The sequence below is a fragment of the Festucalex cinctus genome, chromosome 6 (genome assembly GCF_051991245.1).
Source record: "Festucalex cinctus isolate MCC-2025b chromosome 6, RoL_Fcin_1.0, whole genome shotgun sequence".
In the NCBI taxonomy this organism is placed as follows: domain Eukaryota; kingdom Metazoa; phylum Chordata; class Actinopteri; order Syngnathiformes; family Syngnathidae; genus Festucalex; species Festucalex cinctus.
Window position 1 is genome coordinate 20249610 of NC_135416.1, and position 21636 is coordinate 20271245.

General features: G+C 45.6%; 1 protein-coding gene across 1 annotated transcript; it reads left to right on the top strand.

Annotated features, from left to right (window-relative positions):
• Nucleotides 1–9: 9 nt before the first annotated feature.
• On the top strand, nt 10–20855 carry LOC144020608 (putative ATP-dependent RNA helicase DDX17). The gene is made up of 13 exons (XM_077524249.1): nt 10–322; nt 1052–1214; nt 1334–1430; nt 1553–1686; nt 1868–1933; nt 2134–2275; nt 3017–3177; nt 3264–3436; nt 7863–7973; nt 8066–8127; nt 8827–8886; nt 12221–12454; nt 17226–20855. The coding sequence occupies exons 1-13, from the start codon at nt 270–272 to the stop codon at nt 17645–17647; spliced, it is 1878 nt and encodes a 625-aa protein (XP_077380375.1). The 5' UTR covers nt 10–269; the 3' UTR covers nt 17648–20855.
• The last annotated feature ends 781 nt before the right edge of the window (nt 20856–21636 follow it).

A 21636-nucleotide genomic window follows, 5' to 3' on the forward strand; every position in this document is an offset into this window, starting at 1 on the left:
ATACGTTGTCTGACCAGTTGACGTTGCGTCTCGGAAGAGGGCGGGGCAAATAAAGAGAAGAGATAAGTTGCGTTTAGCCCGCGTTACGTGACGCGTCAAAACTTGGACTTTTTTTGAAATCGTAATTTTAGTAACAAAGTGTACTATTAGTGTGCTAAATTAGTCTCGCGTGTGTACAGGTAAATGAGAGCGCCTCTGGGGTGTATTACTTTGCAAAAAAGCCATTTGACGAAAAGACGACAACACTCCACGTCCTGTTTTTTGGAACTATGAGGCGGGGTTCTTCCTATGGTTACAGAGACAGGGACAGTGGACGAGACAGGTACTGATCGGTTTCACATGTGGCATAATATAACGGATTAAATGTTTCATTTAGCCAATTGCATTGCTGGAATTTTGAACAGAGCCCACAGGTGTGTCGTAGTTTCAAGTTTACGTCTTCATTGCAGGCCTGCCGTCAGCGTTGTTGTTTTTTTTGTCTTGGGCGCGCCATAATATTGCTTGAAGTTGAATCACGTTGCATATTATCGAGACGCACACGCACACTTTTTTTTCTCAATATGAAACGTAAATGCTTAATCATGCAAAATCGTATTCAAACTGGGTAAAAAGTCGTTTTTTTTGTTTGTTTTTTTTAAAGTAGCCCCTGCTAAATGCACTCAGTCAGGCCTGGTAACCTCTGTTCTTCTTGCAAATATTTGTAGTCTTGAAGAGAGGCTTTGGCCTACTGTCATCTGCTGGCGTTAAACGCAACTACAATATTAAATAAATTAAAAATACACTACCTGTATAATTGTTTTTTTCTTCCCGAAAATATACAACCTAATTGTCTCAACTTTATTCTTGGTAAGATTATGACTTGAGTTATTACTCAATAATTATTGTTTTTCACTGTGGTCCAAATACTACTTTGTAGAATCAAATCCAGCAAATGCCACTGTTAAAAATGATCTTGTTAGTAAATATGCCACATACCCCAATATGATGTAACATTGTAGCTGCACTCTGTATGGCTGATTCTGCAGTACTACTTGCATGTGTAACCACATAGGCCCCGTTCTATGCCAATGGGTGGCCGCAGTAATGGCCCCCCGCCCATGAGGACTGGGAATCTAGGCGACCGTCTCCGCAAGAAGAGGTGGAACCTGGATGAGCTGCCAAAATTTGAGAAGAACTTCTACACTGAGCATCCAGAAGTTCAACGCTTGAGTCAGGTACATGCATATATCATTTGATTGAATTCAACGTAATCTTATTGAGGTGACATACGATAGTTGCCGGATAGATGAAAACTAAATCTTGTGTAAGTCATATCCTATTTTTACATCACCAGTATGAAATTGAAGAGTTTCGTCAAAAGAAAGAGATCACCATCAAAGGCTCTAACTGTCCTAAGCCTGTAATCACTTTTCAACAGGCACAGTTTCCACGTGAGTACACGAGCTATAAACTGTGCATTATATCATCAAAACTTGTGAGCTTTATTGCTTGTAAGTACCGGAAAATTGGTTGTAGTAACACTGCTGACTTATTGTTTCCATCCCTGCATTAGAATATGTGATGGATGTGCTCATGCAGCAGAACTTCGTAGAGCCAACACCAATTCAGGCTCAGGGCTTCCCTCTGGCTCTGAGTGGCAAGGACATGGTGGGAATAGCACAGACTGGCTCTGGAAAGACTCTAGCTGTAAGGATGAATGCAACCGTTGGTTTTGTTTACTAATTAAATAATTACATGTGAATATATCCAATATTATTGTCATAAATCAACTTTATTTCTCAAACACGTCTACAACAAATGCAAAGTTGTGCTTAATTTCATGTAGTTCCTGACACTGGATTTGTCTGTGTCTTTTTCTGTTCTGTAGTATCTTCTTCCATCAATTGTGCACATTAATCATCAGCCCTATCTGGAGAGAGGAGATGGACCTATCGTAAGTTCATGTGCTGCTTAAATATAGTGACACTCGCCGATTAAACGTAATCAACCACAAGAGGCTGTTTGACATTTTATTTTCCATATGAAGTTTTTATTCTTTGAGTTGTTCCACTTCCACACTTCGACATTTGAGGGTTCACTGTGCTTCTTTTGTTGTTGTCAGGAAGTCTCTCACTAAGTCTCTCCACTTAATAGTGTTTGGTCCTTGCCCCGACCAGAGAGCTGGCCCAGCAGGTTCAGCAAGTGGCTTTCGACTATGGCAAATCTTCCAGAATCAAAAGCACATGCGTCTATGGTGGAGCACCCAAAGGACCGCAGATTCGAGAGCTCGAGAGGGGTGGGTATGCTGTTAGATGATCATTTGGCTGCATGATGGGAGAAGTTTGGATTGAACATTTTAGTCAATGATTTTTGGGGTATTCAAAAACAAAACAACACACAAAAAATCAGCTCATTCATAACTTCTTTCTCATTATTATTATTTTCTTATTTAGTTTATTTGGGCACAATACATATAAAAACAAGACAAATCTGATCATACAATTAATTAATTGATCCGGATTTATTTCCCCTTTATGTGATTCTTATGTGGTATTGAAGTTGGCTGTTTCATGCAAGTCTTGGCTGTTATTTATGTACATTAGCAATTTAGCAGGCGCTAAATCGGCTGCGCCCGCCACCATTTATACTGTAAAAAGTCTTCTTTATGGTGTTGGTCAGTTATTAAATTCAACTGTGTAATATCTATTAAACCGTAGCAGTACAAATGAACAAAACTGAATATTTCCCTCACATTTTGCATGTGGTAACAGTTAGCATCTGCTGATTTAGCCACCATGTACAAAGTGCAGAATTGGCTACATATTGGTGCCTCTTTTGGTAGCCTGGAGCGTGCTCGATCCTTTTTTTTTTTTTTTTCCCTCTTCTCGTTTTGACAACTGGTCCACAACATGATGCCAAAATGGTTGCGCTAACTGCCATTTTGGAACGCGTGACGTCACCATTAGGATCTCTATTGCACGTGGAATTTCTTTCCTTTTTTTGTTTGTTTTAGTTTTAGTTTCCGTTCTTGTTTTAGGTGTTGAGATCTGCATTGCCACGCCTGGTCGCCTGATTGACTTCTTAGAGTCAGGGAAGACTAACCTGTCTCGCTGCACATACCTTGTGATGGACGAAGCTGACCGCATGCTGGACATGGGATTTGAACCTCAGATTCGCAAGATAGTTGAACAAATCAGGGTAGGAGAAAGAATGCTGTAATGTCTACATTTGATCTGATTGTTATGTTTCACTCATCTTTTATCTTCCTCGGTTCTGCACCCAAGCCTGACAGACAAACCCTTATGTGGAGTGCAACTTGGCCCAAAGATGTTCGCCAACTCGCTGAAGACTTTTTGAGGGACTACATCCAGATTAATGTTGGAGCCCTGGAACTGAGTGCCAACCACAACATCTTGCAAATTGTTGATGTCTGCATGGACAGCGAAAAGGACCATAAGTAAGGAAATGGGGACATCTATGGATATGCCATTATGTTGATCTTTTCACTATGTTAATTCTGAGTTTAGGGTAAGGACTTTTTCCCCCCAGCATCTTCCACAGCACTTCCAAATTTCTTTCAACATTTGAAATGGAGACATGCAGCAGATTGGGAGAAGTGATGCTTTTTATGTAACTTTAGAGCCATAAAAGTCCAGCTAAAAAACTTTCAGACAAAATGGATAGAATCAGTCACTAGTGTTGTGCATTCCAAAATTCATGGTGTTCCCATTTTTACATTGGCAAAAGCAGTGATATGCTGTATTCCACATGTTGATCCACTTATTTTGCATTTATTGACCGCCACAGAGAGCTCCGGTAAGGAAGTACAAGTCTTCAGCTGTACTCACCAATTTAATTAGCTCTGGCCAGTCCCGCAGACATATCTTTGTATATATTTATAATATATTGTCATTGACTACTTCACTGCTATGAGATGACTGACGAAAGGAGAACGTCAAACAGGAAATGGAAATACAAAGCAGCCCTCCAAATTAAAAGCATGGATTTGAAAACAAGATATAATTATAATAGCTTGAGGAATTCTTAACATGGTAGATATTACTAAATTACTTGAAGCACTACTGTATTCAATTTGATTCTTTTGCATTTCACTGTATTCCTAAAAAAGAATTTGTGCAACCACATTTTGATTGTAACTTTTTTTTCTGGTCGCTGGATTATTTGTTTCATTTTATTTATCTATTTTTTGAAATTCATTTAATTGTGTGCTCTATGCAAAATGACTTTTATGAACAAATTGAAAAAATACAATAGACATTAATTTCATGCAATTTTAACGAACTTTTCTATAATTAGGATCTATTGGTCATTTAAAGGGCGGCACGGTAGTCGAGTGGTTAGCACGTCCGCTTCCCAGTTCTGAGGTCTCCGGTTCGAGTCTGACAAGGCGGGGTCAAGTAGGACTCAGACGCAGGCGTAAGGTAGGCCACCAAGGCAGCAGGTTTATTTCCGGCCAACAGAGGTCTCCTCTCAAACTGAGAGGAGAACAGGGAGGGGAAAAAGTGGAGAACAAAAAGCGCTCCACTAGGGAGGAAAAAACAGGCAAAAGGTACTGGGGACAACAGAAAACGCTCCGCTAGGGAGGAAAAAGGGCACAAGGCAAAAGGGGTAACTAAAGGCGCTCCAAAAGGGAGGAAAAGGCACAAAAACAAGGCAACAACGCTAGGCAACAAGAACAAGGACATAAGGACTGTGGGACGCTTCCATGCACTGACGGTGACACTTCGGCCACGGAGGGGAGAATGCAGGTGGCTTTTATTGTGGCTTGATTGGTGGCGGTAATCATGGGCGGGGACCGGTAATTAGCAAGCAGCAGGAAGGGTAAGTGACCTGAGGTGAGAGGGGAATCATTATTTCACAACAAAACAGGAAACATGAACACAAAAATAAAAGCTTGGGCCGTCACGCCGGTGGCGGCGTGACAGTACCCCCCCCTCAAGGGCCGGCTCCTGACGGCCCTTCAACATCAAAAAGTCCCAAAAACAAGGGCGGGCGGAAGGGGGCACGGAGGTGGGAACACGGCCCACCCATCCGTCCCAGACAAAAGGCAGTTCAGGAGGGCGTCCTCGACGCCCGACAAGAGAGTCCCAGCGGGGCCAGTCAGGAGGGCGTCCCCGACGCCCGACGAGGAGGGCCCGGCGGGGCCAGTCAGGAGGGCGTCCTCGACGCCCGACGAGGAGCAGAGGTGGCGGCGGGGTGTTCGCCGCCAGATGAGGAGCAGGAGGCGGCCGCTGGCCGGGCGCCGCCGGAACTGGTGCAGGCGATGGCGGCCGCTGGCCGGGCGCCGCCGGAACTGGAGCAGGCGATGGCGGCCGCTGGCCGGGCGCCGCCGGAACTGGTGCAGGCGATGGCGGCCGCTGGCCGGGCGCCGCCGGAACTGGTGCAAGAGGAGGCGGCCGCTGGCTGGGCGCCGCCGGTCGAGGAACCGGAGGTGGCGGCCGCAATCCATGCGCCGCCTGACGAGGAACAGGAGGTGGCGGCCGCAATCCATGCGCCGCCTGACGAGGAACAGGAGGTGGCGGCCGCAATCCATGCGCCGCCTGACGAGGAACAGGAAGTAGCGGCCCAGGCGAAGCGGCCAGGGGTTGCGGCGGCAGCGGCCCAGGCGAAGCGGCCAGGGACTGCGGCGGCAGCGGCCCAGGCGAAGCGGCCAGGGGCTGCGGCGGCAGCGGCACAGGCGAAGCGGCCAGGGACTGCGGCGGCAGCGGCACAGGCGAAGCGGCCAGGGGCTGCGGCGGCAGCGGCACAGGCGAAGCGGCCAGGGGCTGCGGCGGCAGCGGCACAGGCGAAGCGGCCAGGGGCTGCGGCGGCAGCGGCACAGGCGAAGCGGCCGGGGGCTGCGGCGGCAGCGGCACAGGCGAAGCGGCCGGGGGCTGCGGCGGCAGCGGCACAGGCGAAGCGGCCGGGGGCTGAGGCGGCAGCGGCACAGGCGGCAGCGGCACAGGCGAAGCGGCCGGGGGCTGCGGCGGCAGCGGCACAGGCGAAGCGGCCGGGGGCTGCGGCGGCAGCGGCACAGGCGAAGCGGCCAGGGGCTGCGGCGGCAGCGGCACAGGCGAAGCGGCCAGGGGCTGCGGCGGCAGCGGCACAGGCGAAGCGGCCAGGGGCTGCGGCGGCAGCGGCACAGGCGAAGCGGCCAGGGGCTGCGGCGGCAGTAGACAAGGTTCCGGAGCGAGAGGCTGTAGCAAACGAGGTTCAGGGGCGAGAGGCTGCAGCAGACAAGGTTCAGGAGCGAGAAGCTGCAACAGACGAGGTTCAGGGGCGAGAGGCTCCAGCAGACGAGGTTCAGGAGCGAGAGGCTCCAGCAGACGAGGTTCAGGGGCGAGAGGCTGCAGCAGACGAGGTTCGGGGTTCTGAGGCCAGTCCGACCCTTCACCCCAGTCGCCACGGTCCAAAGCCATCAACTCTTTTATCTCTGCAATGACTCGGGCGATGTCTTCAAGCCTCTGCCAGGTCTCCAAGTTGGACACTCCCGCTGGGTCCATGCGGGCCGAAGTGTACTGACAAGGCGGGGTCAAGTAGGACTCAGACGCAGGCGTAAGGTAGGCCACCAAGGCAGCAGGTTTATTTCCGGCCAACAGAGGTCTCCTCTCAAACTGAGAGGAGAACAGGGAGGGGAAAAAGTGGAGAACAAAAAGCGCTCCACTAGGGAGGAAAAAACAGGCAAAAGGTACTGGGGACAACAGAAAACGCTCCGCTAGGGAGGAAAAAGGGCACAAGGCAAAAGGGGTAACTAAAGGCGCTCCAAAAGGGAGGAAAAGGCACAAAAACAAGGCAACAACGCTAGGCAACAACGCTAGGCAACAAGAACAAGGACATAAGGACTGTGGGACGCTTCCATGCACTGACGGTGACACTTCGGCCACGGAGGGGAGAATGCAGGTGGCTTTTATTGTGGCTTGATTGGTGGCGGTAATCATGGGCGGGGACCGGTAATTAGCAAGCAGCAGGAAGGGTAAGTGACCTGAGGTGAGAGGGGAATCATTATTTCACAACAAAACAGGAAACATGAACACAAAAATAAAAGCTTGGGCCGTCACGCCGGTGGCGGCGTGACAGAGTCCAGGCTCGGACCTTCCTGGGTGGAGTTTGCATGTTCTCCCCGTGCCCGCGTGGGTCTTCTCCGGGTACTCCGGTCTCCTCCCACATTCCAAAGACATGCATGGCAGGTTAATTGGGCGCTCCGAATTGTCCCTAGGTGTGCGTGTGCGTGTGAGTGTGGATGGTTGTTCGTCTCTGTGTGCCCTGCGATTGGTTGGCAACCAGTCCAGGGTGTCCCCCGCCTACTGCCTAGAGCCAGCTGAGATAGGCGCCAGCAGCCCCCGCGACCCTTGTGAGGAATAAGTGGTCAAGAAAATGGATGGATGGATGGATGGATGGATGGATGGTCATTTAAAAAAATACCTGTCGTTTTTTTATTTTATTTTATTTTTTTTATTTTTATTTTATGTATCATAAGTACTATTGTATTGGCACTTGGTATCAGTGAGTACTGAAGATTTGACTACTTGTATCTGTCCATATGGGATGCAATTTGGTTTACATTTTAAAGGACAAAAAGCAGTACTTTGTAATCATGTTACGTTCAGATAATTATAAATTTTTACATTTATCCAAAAGGGGAAATTTTGTTTTACTGATTCTAAATTGTTGTTTAAAACATTTTTATTTAAATGCAGTAAGGACTGTATTAGAAGGGAGATATTTTTCCCCAACAGGTAGCAACTTTTATTTTCACGTCTACTTTTTCCTCTGCAAGTTTTTGCAAGTTAATGACGGGGGGAATTTTTTTTTTTCAAATTTTGTCTGGTGACAGACGAAATAAAGATAAATATATAATGTTGCTTCTTTCCCTCTGTGTGTAGACTTGTGCAGCTTATGGAGGAGATTATGGCAGAAAAGGAGAACAAAACCATCATCTTTGTGGAGACCAAGAAACGCTGTGATGAACTGACGAGAAGGATGCGAAGGGATGGGTGAGGAACATGACGGCGATTTTGATAACTTACCGTGGTGATGTCAAATCTGTCTTGCCAGGTGATCTGACTGCTGCTGTTTTCCACACTAGGTGGCCAGCCATGTGTATCCACGGAGACAAGAGCCAGCCAGAAAGAGACTGGGTGCTCACAGGTTGGAGAAAAACATCAGTTATTATTAGGGGTGGCAAAATTAGTGCATTAATTTTGAGTTAATTTTTTAACGCACGATTAATGACCGCCCCTTACTCGGAAAGCCTGTTCTCGGGAATTCCAGTCGGAACACAGCAGACATATTCACGTCAAAATTTAGCTGTAATAAATCTAATAATAGTGCATATATTTGTGGGGACTGGGGTCAAGTTGTACTTTACAATTTTAAAAATGCAGAATTTCACAAATTTACTTCATGTTAAAGATAAGATGGCTCTTAATATGAAAAGAAAAATGCACTGCGCTGTCACCATTGTCTTATAAGTGCAATTATGCCATCTAGTGGTAGAAAATGACCTCAACACTAATCAATGTCATACATTTTTACAGTACAGTACGTCTTTTTAATTTTAACTCAATTTTATGAATTATTATGAAATGACTATCATTGACTAAAAGATGCAGCCACATTTCTATTAGTTGAACATTTTTTCCACTTTTATTTTAAGAGTATGAAACTTAGGAAAACTATTTTTATTGTACATTTTATAGTACATTTAGAACAGATATAAAATTTGCGATTGTGAGTTAATTATTGAAGTAATTAATTACAATTAAAAATTTAACTGCCTGACACCCCTAGAGCTTATGTGTAAATTTATAGTGAGTTGTCTCAGAAACTGTTTCTCAATTTCGACAGAATTCCGAAGCGGGAAAGCTCCCATTCTGATTGCCACAGATGTTGCCTCTCGCGGTCTGGGTATGTCTTTTCACATTTACAAATAATCTTTTGTTGTCTTAGACTTGAATTCACATGCACACAAGGTTGTCGAAAATTAATGCTCTAAGGTACCCCCCTCCCCACATCCCCTACCTCACTCCACCCCCTGAGTGTGATCACTAGGTAAATGAGCAGTGGAATAGATTGGCAGATCTAACAAGACTTACAGGACTGTAATACTGTTCAACTTTGAATACCTCTTCATTTTAGTGTGTAAAATTGAATGATTGATAGGCATTACAAGGAGGTTCGCCACGTGTTACAACCTGACAGCTTCAGGGCTGTCCAGTGTCCAATATGGAGGCTGCTGGCTTTCTGGTCCACTGGTCTGTTTCTTGTTGCTCTAGCTACAAAGCATCCTTCAAAGCGGGGCTCTTTGGTACGCTGCCTGAACGACGCCAGAGCGCTAAACATTACTCACTCATTCATACTTGATGTGTGTGGTTACTGCATGCACAAATGTGAAATGACAAGCAAGAAGAAATGTGGTGATTTTTGTTGACATGGCATTACATGTGAGAAGGGGGGATAAGTGAAGGGTTTCTGACTTGTCAAAACTCCCATTATTATATTTTTCTTCCTTTTTGTCCCCTCTTCTCCTCTCAGGGTTTGGCAGCATGCGGCAGCTATAACAGCCTGCGCTGCCGCTGTCGCTGTCCCGTTAAAAGTAGATGCTTGTCTAGTTTTTGAGGGGTTACAGCCCCTGTTCCTCCCATGGGTAACATAGAACCCCGTCCCCAGCCCGATACTGTCAGTGTGTGAATCCAACGAGCCTGTCATCGGAGCTGCCGGAGGTGCCTGTTTGTCTGCTCGGCGACCCGTCCAAAAAAAAAAAAAAAAAAAAAAGCAGACAGGCAGTGAGCGTGTTAGATGGGCTCGTCTGGATCCAGTCCTGGCCAGGGCCCGAGGAGGGTCCTGCAATGTGGCGAGAGAGCAACAGAACCTGCGTTAGTGTCGCTTGAGGTTTAGCGGTTCTGCTCCCGTCTGACGTTGCCGGTGTGTGCAGAAGGTGAGGGAAGAATCTGGTCTCCCTCACCCTCAGCCCCTCCCTCTGAACCAGGACTGAGCAACACACAAAGGGGGTAAGTACCGCACCACCCCTTTTTCTTTATCCCTCCGTTAGCTACACACAGCTACTTCCATCCGCCTTCCAACACATTTGAATAAATTCGTTAGCTAAATTTAGATATTGTATGTTTGATATAGGGGTGTCAAAATTAGTGCGTTAATTTTAAAGTTCCTTTGATGCCACTAATTTTTTTTAATGCACGGTTAATGACCAGCCATTACTTGGCAAGCCTGTACTGGGGGAATTCCAGTCGCAACACAGTGGACATGTCCACGTATTACTTAGCAGTAATACATTTAATAATAATGCATATATTTGTGGAGACTGGGGTCAAGTTGTATTTTACAAATTTAAAAATGTGCAGAATTTCACAAATTTACTTCATGTTAAAGATTAGATAGCTCTTAATATGAAAAGAAAATTGCACTGAGCTGTCATCAAGGTCTTACAAATGCAATTATGCCATCTAGTGGCAGGAAATGATCTCAAGACAAATCAATATCACATTCATTTTTTTTACAGTATCGTAAACATTTTATGAATTATTATGAAATTATTGTATCAATGATGAAAAGATGCATCCATATTTCCATTAGTGTATCTTTTTTTTTTTTTCACTTTCATGTTAAATTGACACGAGTATGAAACTTGGAAAAAAATTATTGTACATTTAGAACAGAATTTGCGATTAATCGTGAGTTAACTATTGAAGTTATGTGATTAATTGCAATTAAAAAATTGTAATTGCCTGACACCCCTAGTTTGATAATAGTCTGTGATGAATGACGGGAGACTACCTGATTAGACTCAGCAGTGCACTCAGAGCCCCACTTCCTCTGTAATGAGAAACAGACAATTTGTGTTCACACAGATTGGCCAGTGAAGATCATTTCTGCCGAAACATGCTGGCAAATTAGTGCCTTGCTGGTGTCTTTTAGGTGAAAATCAAAGTTGTACTTATTCCTAGTGTTTCACATCAAAGCAGCAACAGGTATTAATAGTGGTTTTGTCACGCTCAGGACTCCCTCGACTGTTGTTTAATAAGTCTAATTTACGTTTTTACAGCTCCTGTGGTAGACCCAGAAATGAGCAGTGAACATGCATTCATTTGTCAAGTTACAAAGCTGAAGCAAATGTACAATGCGTTGAAAAAGTATTTGCTCTCTTCTAAAAACAAATTGCGCAGTTTCCCCACTTTAATGTTGACAACAACCTAAGTAAACATGAAATGCTGTTTTTAAATTTTGATTTGGTGTATTATGGGGAAAAACAAACTATCAAACCGGGCCCTGTGTGAAAAAGAACTTGACAGCCTTGTAATTAAATCATGAATTTACTGTGGCTAATCACATTTGTCAGTTAATTTTCATTGACTGCACCCAAACCTGATTAACTCTAGACATGCTCAATCAAGAAATCACCTAAATAGGAACCTGTCTGACAAAATGAAATTGACCAAAAGACCTCAAAAAGCTGCCATGATCCAAAGAAATTCGACAACAGATGAGAAATAAAGTAATTGACTTCTATCAGTCTGGAAAGGGTTACAAAGTCATTCCTAAAGCTTTCGGACTCCGGCAAATCACGGTTAGGGTCATCATCCACAATGGAATTGAACTTCTCAAGAGTAGCCAAACTACTTTCAAACAACCCCAAGAGAATCACGACGATTCAACCACAAGGTCACAAAGGAACCCAGGAGAACGTCTGAAGAACTGCTGGCCTCACTTGCTTCAGTTAAGTTCAGTATTTAAGAATGAGGAAGAGACTGTGCAAAAATGACAGTTCCAACTGCTTGATTTTGGTTATTGCTGCTGAGGGTTACCTCAAAGTTCCGGAGGGGGCTATCACTTTTTCACACAGGGTCATGTAAGTTTGGATAAAACTGCTTTTCTATTTTGAACATACTTTCTTTTTGTAAGCATATTATTATGGATGTTACCATATAGTCACTCTTAAAAATAGTTGTGAATGGCCAGTGGAATATAAAGTTGATACAGTGTGCCGCGTCTATGAATGATTTCTGGATTTTAATTTTATTATACACTGAGGGTAAATCCTCTTCGGAGTGAAAGTAACATTTCTGTCTTAAGAAGAGGTAAGTTCATCCAAAACATTTAAATCTGATGCAAATTATCCACAAATGTGTAATCATCAGCTTTTGAACAAGAATATTCTGATTGACGTTTTCTTGCAATAACCATGATATCTGCCAATCTCTAAAAAATGTTTCCTATTCAAAAGATGTGGAGGATATCAAGTTCGTCATCAACTTTGACTATCCTAATTCGTCGGAAGATTACGTCCACCGTATTGGACGTACAGCCCGTAGTACCAACAAGGGTACTGCCTACACCTTCTTCACTCCTGGGAACGCACGGCAGGCCCGCGACCTTGTCCGGGTTTTGCAGGAGGCGAATCAGGCCATCAACCCTAAACTGCTTCAGATGGTGGATTCGGGCCAAGGAAGAGGAAGTGGTAAATATCGCCAGAATATATTATTATTATTTTTATTTTTATTTTTTTTGTGCTGAGAAATATTTGTTTTCGTGCAGTGTTGCCCAACTTTCATTGAGCCATTTGTCTTGAGGCAAAACAAAATGTACTAGTGCCGATTTGATCTTAACTAGTTAACAGTACAAGTTAACACAGGTGTCAAGATAGGTGTTTTCAAGGAACTAGGCCAGGGGTCTTCAATCTGCGGCCATCTTCTTTCAATCTTTAGACCATCTCATTTGGCTCCCTGCGGAGCTAAAACCCCCCCCAAAAAAACAACAACAAAAAACCACTTGAAATTAAATATTTTGAATAATTGAATATTTTTTGAAAAATATTTCTTTATTTGTTTTAGATAAAATATTCATTAAAATGAATTGATTTACATAAATTTTTAAGTTCAGAAAAAAAGACAAAAGGTAGATGAAAAAGTCTTAATTACCTAAAAATGTCCAAAAAGTCACCATAAAATGTCTAAAAAGGAAGAGGAAATTAAATGTCTATGAAATTGCCCAAAAAGAAAATTAATTTTAACAAAGTCAAAAAAAGCAAATATTTCAAAAGCAACTATGAAAAGTCCAAAAACAAAAGAAGTCCTGAGAATTGCCATAAATTGTCCACAAAATTGACAAAACAAAAAGTCAGAAAATTTGTTTTAAGAAAAGGCAAGAAAGAAAACGTTTCAAAAGTAACTATCAAATGGCCAAAAACAAAAGAAAAAATCCAGAAAATCACCACAAAATGTCACCAAAAAAAGTGAGAAAATTGATTTAAGAAAAGGTAGGAAAGAAAACATTCAAAAAGATAAAAATAAAATAAAATGTCCAAAAACAAGAAGGAATCCCAAAAATTAACATAAAATATACATAAAATTGCCAAAAAATGTGAGAAAATTGATAGCAAAAAAGGCAGAAAAAAGGGGGAAAAAAGCTATAAAATGTAAGTAAGCCAAAAAAAGAGAGGCAGAATCTTTACAATAATACATCCATAAAATTGTCAAAAATGTAATAAATTTGACAAAAAGGCTTAAAAAATAAAAGTATGGAAAATGAAGTCGGAAAATCACAACAAAAAATATACAAAAACGGAAGACGAAAGGTAGAAGAAAATGAATGTCAAACTATTGGATGCTGCATATTTTTCTGTTACAGCTCTAATAAGCTCTTCGGTCCTCAGTACATTACACGCTGTTTCATACATCACAATATTCAAATGTTGAGTGGCTCCAGACAGATTTTTTGTTATTTATTTGGTCTAAAACGGCTCTCGTGACAGTAAAGATTGCCGACCCGTGAACTAGTCAATTTCTTATCCCGAGCATAGAGCACTAATAATCAGCAAATGTAAAACTATACCATCCATCCATCCATCCATCCATCTTCTTCCGCTTATCCGGGGTCGGGTCGCGGGGGCAGCAGCTTCAGGAGGGAAACCCAGACTTCCCTCTCCCCAGCCACTTCAACCAGCTCCTCCGGTGGGATCCCGAGGCGTTCCCAGGCCAACCGAGAGACATAGTCTCTCCAGCGTGTCCTGGGTCGTCCCCGGGGCCTCCCGCCAGTGGGACATGCCCGGAACACCTCCCCAGGGAGGCGTCCAGGAGGCATCCGAACCAGATGCCCGAGCCACCTCAGCTGGCTCCTCTCAACGCGGAGGAGCAGCGGCTCGACTCGAGCAGCAGCTCCCGGATGACCGAGCTTCTCACCCTATCTCTAAGGGAGAGCCCGGACACCCTGCGGAGGAAACTCATTTCGGCCGCTTGTATCCGGGATCTCGTTCTTTCGGTCACGACCCACAGCTCGTGACCATAGGTGAGGGTTGGAACGTAGATCGACCGATAAATCGAGAGCCTTGCCTTTTGGCTCAGCTCTTTCTTTACCACGACGGACCGATACAGAGTCCACATCACTGCAGACGCTGCACCGATCCGCCTGTCGATCTCCCGCTCCATCCTACCCTCACTCGTGAACAAGACCCCAAGATACTTGAACTCCTCCACTTGGGGCAGGATCTCATCCCCGACCTGAAGACGACACTCCACCCTTTTCCGACTGAGGACCATGGTCTCGGATTTGGAGGTGCTGATCCTCATCCCAGCCGCTTCACACTCGGCTGCGAACCGCTCCAGTGAGAGCTGGAGGCCCCGGCTTGATGAAGCCAACAGCACCACATCATCTGCAAAGAGCAGATATGCAATGCTGAGGCCACCAAACCGGAACCCCTCCACGCCTCGGCTGCGCCTAGAAATTCTGTCCATAAAAGTTATGAACAGAATCGGTGACAAGGGGGCAACCTTGGCGGAGTCCAACCCTCACCGGAAACGAATCCGACTTACTGCCGGCAATGCGGACCAAACTCTGGCAACGGTCTTACAGGGACCGAACAGCCCATATCAAGGGGCCCGGCACCCCGTACTCCCGAAGCACCCCCCACAGAACTCCCCGAGGGACACGGTCGAACACCTTCTCCAAATCCACAAAACACATGTGGACTGGTTGAGCGAACTCCCACGCACCCTCGAGGATCCTGCGGAGGGTGTAGAGCTGGTCCACTGTTCCACGGCCAGGACGAAAACCACACTGCTCCTCCTGAATCCGAGATTCGACCTCCCGACGGACCCTCCTCTCCAGCACCCCTGAATAGACCTTACCAGGGAGGCTGAGGAGTGTGATCCCTCTGTATTGGAACACACCCTCCGGTCCCCCTTCTTAAAAAGGGGGACCACCACCCCGGTCTGCCAATCCAGAGGCACTGTCCCCGATGTCCACGCGATGTTGTAGAGGCGTGTCAACCACGACAGCCCCACAACATCCAGAGTCTTTAGGAACTCCGGGCGGATCTCATCCACCCCCGGGGCCCTGCCACCGAGGAGCTTTCCAACCACCTCAGTGACTTCGACCCCAGAGATAGGAGAGCCCACCCCAGAGTCCCCAGACTCTGCTTCCTCAAAAGGAGACGTGTTGGTGGAATTGAGGAGGTCTTCGAAGTATTCCCCCCACCGCTTCACGACGTCCCGAGTCGAGGTCAGCAGCACCCCATCGCCACTATACACAGTGTTAATGGTGCACTGCTTTCCTCTCCTGAGACGCCGGATGGTGGACCAGAATTTCCTCGAACCCGTCCGGAAGTCGTTTTCCATGGCCTCACCGAACTCCTCCCATGTCCGAGTTTTTGCCTCAGCAACCGCCGAAGCCGCGTTCCGCTTGGCCATCCGGTACCTGTCAGCTGCCACCGGAGTCCGACAGGCCAAAAAGGCCCGATAGGACTCCTTCTTCAGCTTGACGGCATCCCTTACCAGCGGGTTCGAAGATTGCCGCCGCGACAGGCACCGACCACCTTACGGCCACAGCTCCAATCGGCCGCCTCAACAATGGAGGCGCGGAACATGGCCCATTCGGACTCAATGTCCCCCGCCTCCCCCGAGACAAGGGAGAAGCTCTGCCGGAGGTGGGCATTGAAACTCTTTCTGACAGGGGATTCCGCCAGACGTTCCCAGCAAACCCTCACAATACGTTTGGGTCTGCCAGGTCGGACCGGCATCTTCCCCCACCATCGGAGCCAACACACCACCAGGTGGTGATCAGTTGACAGCTCCGCCCCTCTCTTCACCCGAGTGTCCAAAACATGCGGCCGCAAATCCGATGACACGACTACAAAGTCGATCATCGAACTGCGGCCTAGGGTGTCCTGGTGCCAAGTGCACATATGGACACCCTTATGCCTGAACATGGTGTTCGTTATGGACAAACCGTGACGAGCACAGAAGTCCAATAACAGAACACCGCTCGGGTTCCGATCAGGGGGGCCGTTCCTCCCAATCACGCCCCTCCAGGTCTCACTGTCATTCCCCACGTGAGCGTTGAAGTCCCCCAGCAGGACGAGGGAGTCCCCAGAGGGAGCGCTCTCCAGCACACCCTCCAAGGACTCCAAAAAGGGTGGGTACTCCGAGCTGCTGTTTGGTGCATATGCGCAAACAACAGTCAGGACCCGTCTCCCCACCCGAAGGCGGAGGGAGGCTACCCTCTCGTCCACCGGGGTAAACCCCAACGTACAGGCGCCGAGCCGGGGGGCAATAAGTATGCCCACACCTGCTCTGCGCCTCACACTGTGGGCAACTCCAGAGTGGAAGAGAGTCCAACCCCTCTCAAGAGGACTGGTACCAGAGCCCAAGCTGTGTGTGGAGGTGAGTCCGACTATGTCTAGTCGGAACTTCTCGGCCTCGCACACCAGCTCGGGCTCCTTCCCTGCAAGAGAGGTGACATTCCATGTCCCAAGAGCCAGCTTCTGTAGCCGGGGGTCGGTCCGCCAAGGTCTCCTCCCTTGGCTGCCACCCAGCCTGCACTGCACCCGACCCCTTTGGCCCCTCCCACCGGTGGTGAGCCCGTGGGAAGGGGGACCCACGTTGCCTCTTCGGACTGTGCCCGGCCGGGCCCCATGGGCCACCAGGCGCTCGCCAGCGAGCCCCGCCTCCAGGCCTGGCTCCAGAGCGGGGCCCCGGTGACCCGCGTCCGGGCGAGGGAAACGCGTCTCCAAAGTTCATATTCGTCATAAGGCGTCTTCTGAGCCGTGCTTAGTCTGGCCCCTCACCTAGGACCTGTTTGCCATGGGAGACCCTGCCAGGGGCATAAAGCCCCAGACAACATAGCTCCTAGGATCATTGGGACACGCAAACCCCTCCACCATGTTAAGGTGCCGGCTCACGGAGGAGGAGGCCTCTATACCAATTTAGGTCCAATTTCCTGTTTTTTCCTCACAGGTGGCAGAATGCGTTACCGTGGCAGCAGCTCCAACAATCCCAACACCATGTACCAGGATGAGTGTCAACGCCGCATGCGTCCCGGCAGCAGAGACGGCCACTCTAGCTACGGCCGCAGCGATGACCGCCCCTCATCCTCCTACGGTGACCGGAACAGGGACCGGAACAGGAGCAGCCACAGTTCGTCGGATCAGTACCAGGGCTACAACAACTCCACCGCTAGTGGAGGCACGTCCGCTAGCGGCGGCGGGACGGATCACTCGAGTCATCTTCAGGGTCAGTTTGCCCAACTTCCTCCTCCATCTGGGCCGCAGCCTCTCATGTCTCAGCAGTATGCGTCACCACAACCCCCGTTAACGGGCTTCGCGGGGCAACCCCCTTACCAGTTTAACCCTCCTCCTTCCGGCCCTTCTCCCCGCTAGTAGTAATATCCGTCCGTCCATCCATCGTTTTTATAGACCACTTGTCCACATTGGGGTTGCGGACGAGCTGACATCGAGCGACAAGTGGGGTGCACCCTGGACTGGTGGCGAGCCAATTGTAGAAGTAGTGAAATGATTTGGACTATTTGTTCTTAAAAAAAAAACAAAAAAAACCAAAACAAATTAACACCACTCTTTGTGGTATGCATAGATTACTACTACTTACCGTATTTTCTGCACTATAAGGCGCACCTTCAATGAATGACATATTTTCAAACTTTTGCCATATATAAAGCACTACAGTAGAGGCTGGGGTTACGTTATGCATCCATTAGATGGTGCTGCGCTAAAGGGAATGTCAACAAAACAGTCAGATAGGTCAGTCAAACTTTATTAATAGATTACAAACCAGCTTTCTGACAGCTCCATCCACTCCCAAAATGAATAAACAGCTGTTTTATTATTTTCTCTGAGGTAAAGTATTAGTATTAGCTAGCGATCCAAGATGGCGGGATCTTCTGCGCATGCACGTCACCGATCGTGCAGGGTCACCGATAGCGTCTTGACAGCGAGACCTGGCGCACTGGATTATAAGGCGCATGGTCAACTTTTGAAAAAATTTAAGGCTTTTAGGTGCGCCTTATAGTGCGGAAAATACGGTCCTTTTTAAAGTAATTTTGAGTACTTTTGGTATTTTGTAACGTCTTAATTCTCGGCCAAATTCTGTGGCAACCCAGTTTTCTGAGTCTCGCTTAAAACATTAAGGACTAGGAGACATGTTTTCACAATTATAAGGTGAGGTTTGTAAATCCAGAACCATGCGAGAATGTTTCTTATTGAAAAGCATATGGGGATAGGGTGTTTTGGTAGCGACCATTACATGTACAGTGTTCCCTCACTTTTCACGGGTGTTACGGTCCATGCCCACAAAAGTAAATTTCCACTAAGTAGCGGTAGTTTAAAAAATATATATAGTTGCCTCCCCCCTTTCAATAACGCTAAAACTCTTAATGAGCTCTTCTTGTGGAGTTGCATAAACAAGCAGCCTCTTTAAAGTTAATTGCTTTCAATGGGGTACCGCATGATACACGTCACCACACTTAAAAATATTCATGAGGTTTGCGAGGGGGTCAAATTCGGCCGGCCAGTCATGCTAGACGGATGTAAACAGTATGCTAGCTACTACGATAAATCTACTAATTCTGTCCGAGAATGATATACCTGGTGCCAAAGTCACTGGTATAGATGTTAAGGAACATACGAATGTTCAATTGAAGAGATGGCTTGAGTGTAGAGGGCTGAAAAAGACGTGAAAAGGAGCCGACCTGATGTGAAGTTTTTTTTTCCCTCCCCCTCAAAACATCGTCCTACACAACTGACAGTGACATTCTACAGTTTCAACAAGCTTCCTTTACCACCATATGCCCTGTCTGTCACATCTGGTTCTTACATCTTTGGTAGTTGTTGGGGGTAATTTTTTTTATTATTTTTTGCATATGTAGCGATCACAATTCTACTCGGAAATGCTTGGGCACAACCAACAACACTCGCTATAACTCAATTCTTTCAATTATTATATCATTCACGCTTAAAAACCTTTTTCCTGAATTCAGAAAAGGCCCTACAGATAAATTATCATACATGTCACAGAAAGGCACAAAAAAAAAAAAAAAACGGTGGTAAGCAAGACAGGTCCGAACAACGCCATTTAAGCATTTTTGCTCGTCATTCATTATTGTCGTCCGACAGTCGGGGTAGCACCAAATGCCAATAAATAAATAAAGACAATGGCTTACCTATTCGGGATGGCGGTGGCCGGCAAGGGCAGAATCTCCCCCCAAACAAAATGTTTACTACATATGAAGGTGAAAGGCTTCACTTCAACTGGCATTAAACTGCTATTTTGAACGTCCGCACAAGTTGATCCCCGTTCACATTTATCCCTCTGAATTTTTGGCTTCGGGAAACCAATAATTATAGAATACATCTTTTCATATGCGGTCATAGTGTCTGGAGTCATTTCTGCAAGTTCCATAACAGCTGTGTTTGTTTACTCGGCATGTTTTTTGTTTGTTTGTTGTTTTTTCTGGAGATAACGAGAACAAAACAAGCACTTCTAGCATGGCTGGTCAACGAACCGACTTCTTTTTGACCTCATTCCGGTTCAACCTGCTGAAGTCACGTGGCCTTGCGGTCTAAAAATAGCATTCGTGCGGTACCCCTTTAACTTCTCCTGAGAAGTGCACGTGTGCACTGAGAGGGGCAGGGGGTGGGGGGAATAAGACATGCAATCTGTACAGTAACGGATCTTGTTCTTAAAAAAAAAAAAAAAAAAAGCTCAGCACAGATGGGTCACAGAGATGCGAAGAAGAATTACAAGAAGCAATGTTAAATTTAAAAAAATAAAATAAAATTATGGTACACGCTTCGTAATTTACCAAATATTCTATATTTTGATTAAAAGTGTCAGATTGTGTTGAATGAAAGAAAGGGCTGTTTATGTTTACTCAAATATTACAAAAAAGGACTAAAATATCAGCATAAAGAATTTGATGGGGTACTCAGTCATGATTGAAAATTAAGGGGATAAAAATCCGCGATAGAGTGAATCTGCAACAAGTGAACTGCAAAGTAGCAAGGGACCACTGTATGTCATTAATTACAACATTCATGCATATGCAGGAGTTGGGTGTCTATGCTTTATTTAGCCTCGATGGTTTGCCCTCTGCTGAGTGCAGTCAGAGTTCAAATTCAAATCTCAGGGATCATTTCTACTAGAGTTGTAGTTTCTTTAGAAGATGTATCCAACTATCCAAGCGCCAACTGTTATATAAAGTGGAGTTTTTAACGTTGTGCTCAGTTAAGACCCTCCTCCTCCCATAATGGTTTGTCCTCGACCACCAGGCTACAGCCAAGAGATAACTTTTCAACATTCCTTTAATGTCTCTCATGTCTAACAAAGCGCACCACTTGTTCACAGCAATACAATATTTCTGTTTTTATATATAATTGTGTGTGTGGGTGTATACACCGTGGAGAGTACCCTTTAGTATTTGGGTTTTGTTTTTAACTTGGGCAGTGAATCAAAGCAGCCACATTCAAACTTGGCTGCGTATCCATATCTTAAGTCACGTACTTATTGCCTATCAGCGTATTCTATTTTATCATGTTTTTGTAGATATCATTTATAAAATGTGATTTGATTGAAGCTCTGCACACGCTTATATGTTTTCACTCTTAAGGGATAACTGGAATTTTGATCTTGTTGGGCCTCACAATAGTAGGACTGTTTGGGTTTCGGACAATATTCAGGTGAGGTCAGTATATATGCCTGTGAAATGTTGGATGCCAAATTTAGTGTAAAACTGTCATAAAATGTACATGTGCCTGTGCAATGTTTGAATGGCCGTTATTAAATTGCGTGAAATGTTACAAAAGACGACCTTTAACTCATTCACTGCCAGTCATTATAGAAAATTTTTACATTTCCAATACTCACGTGATATTACATTCAATAATTATATATAAACCGAATCTACCAAATAACAGAATAGACTCCCTACTTTTTGTCCCGTCCCGTTCTTTTATAATTGACAGCAGAAAAATGTAGGTTTGCCAAAATACAGCCATTTCTCCCATGGACTCTGAAACTGTGTTTATTTCCTATAAAATGGGGCAATGATGTCATCTACCGGTGGTTGGGCATCAGTAAAGTTGTTTCCAAGTTTGATATTTACAGTGGAGCATGCTCAGATTCGCCCCCATTTAGCACCGCTCTAAAAAATACAATTGACAAGTATACTTGTCAAAGGCAGTGAATGAGTCAAGCTTAATGTTATGATGCAGTAACATTAGCACTCAACAAATACAGAAAATTTTGTCTCATACCTTGTAGAATAGTACATTAAAACAGTAGTTAAGAATCATAAAGTCGACAAGGAACCAATCTGCCTTTAGTATCATTCTTTATTTAAATAGCTGTACAAATA

Excerpts from the sequence above, each read along its gene's own strand:
- LOC144020608 (XM_077524249.1), top strand. The coding sequence starts at position 270 with ATGAGGCGGGGTTCTTCCTATGGTTACAGAGACAGGGACAGTGGACGA. Across the intron at positions 1,934-2,133 it reads AGAGAGGAGATGGACCTATC|TGTTTGGTCCTTGCCCCGAC; the intron begins GTAAGTTCATGT and ends TCCACTTAATAG. Across the intron at positions 8,128-8,826 it reads AAGAGACTGGGTGCTCACAG|AATTCCGAAGCGGGAAAGCT; the intron begins GTTGGAGAAAAA and ends CAATTTCGACAG.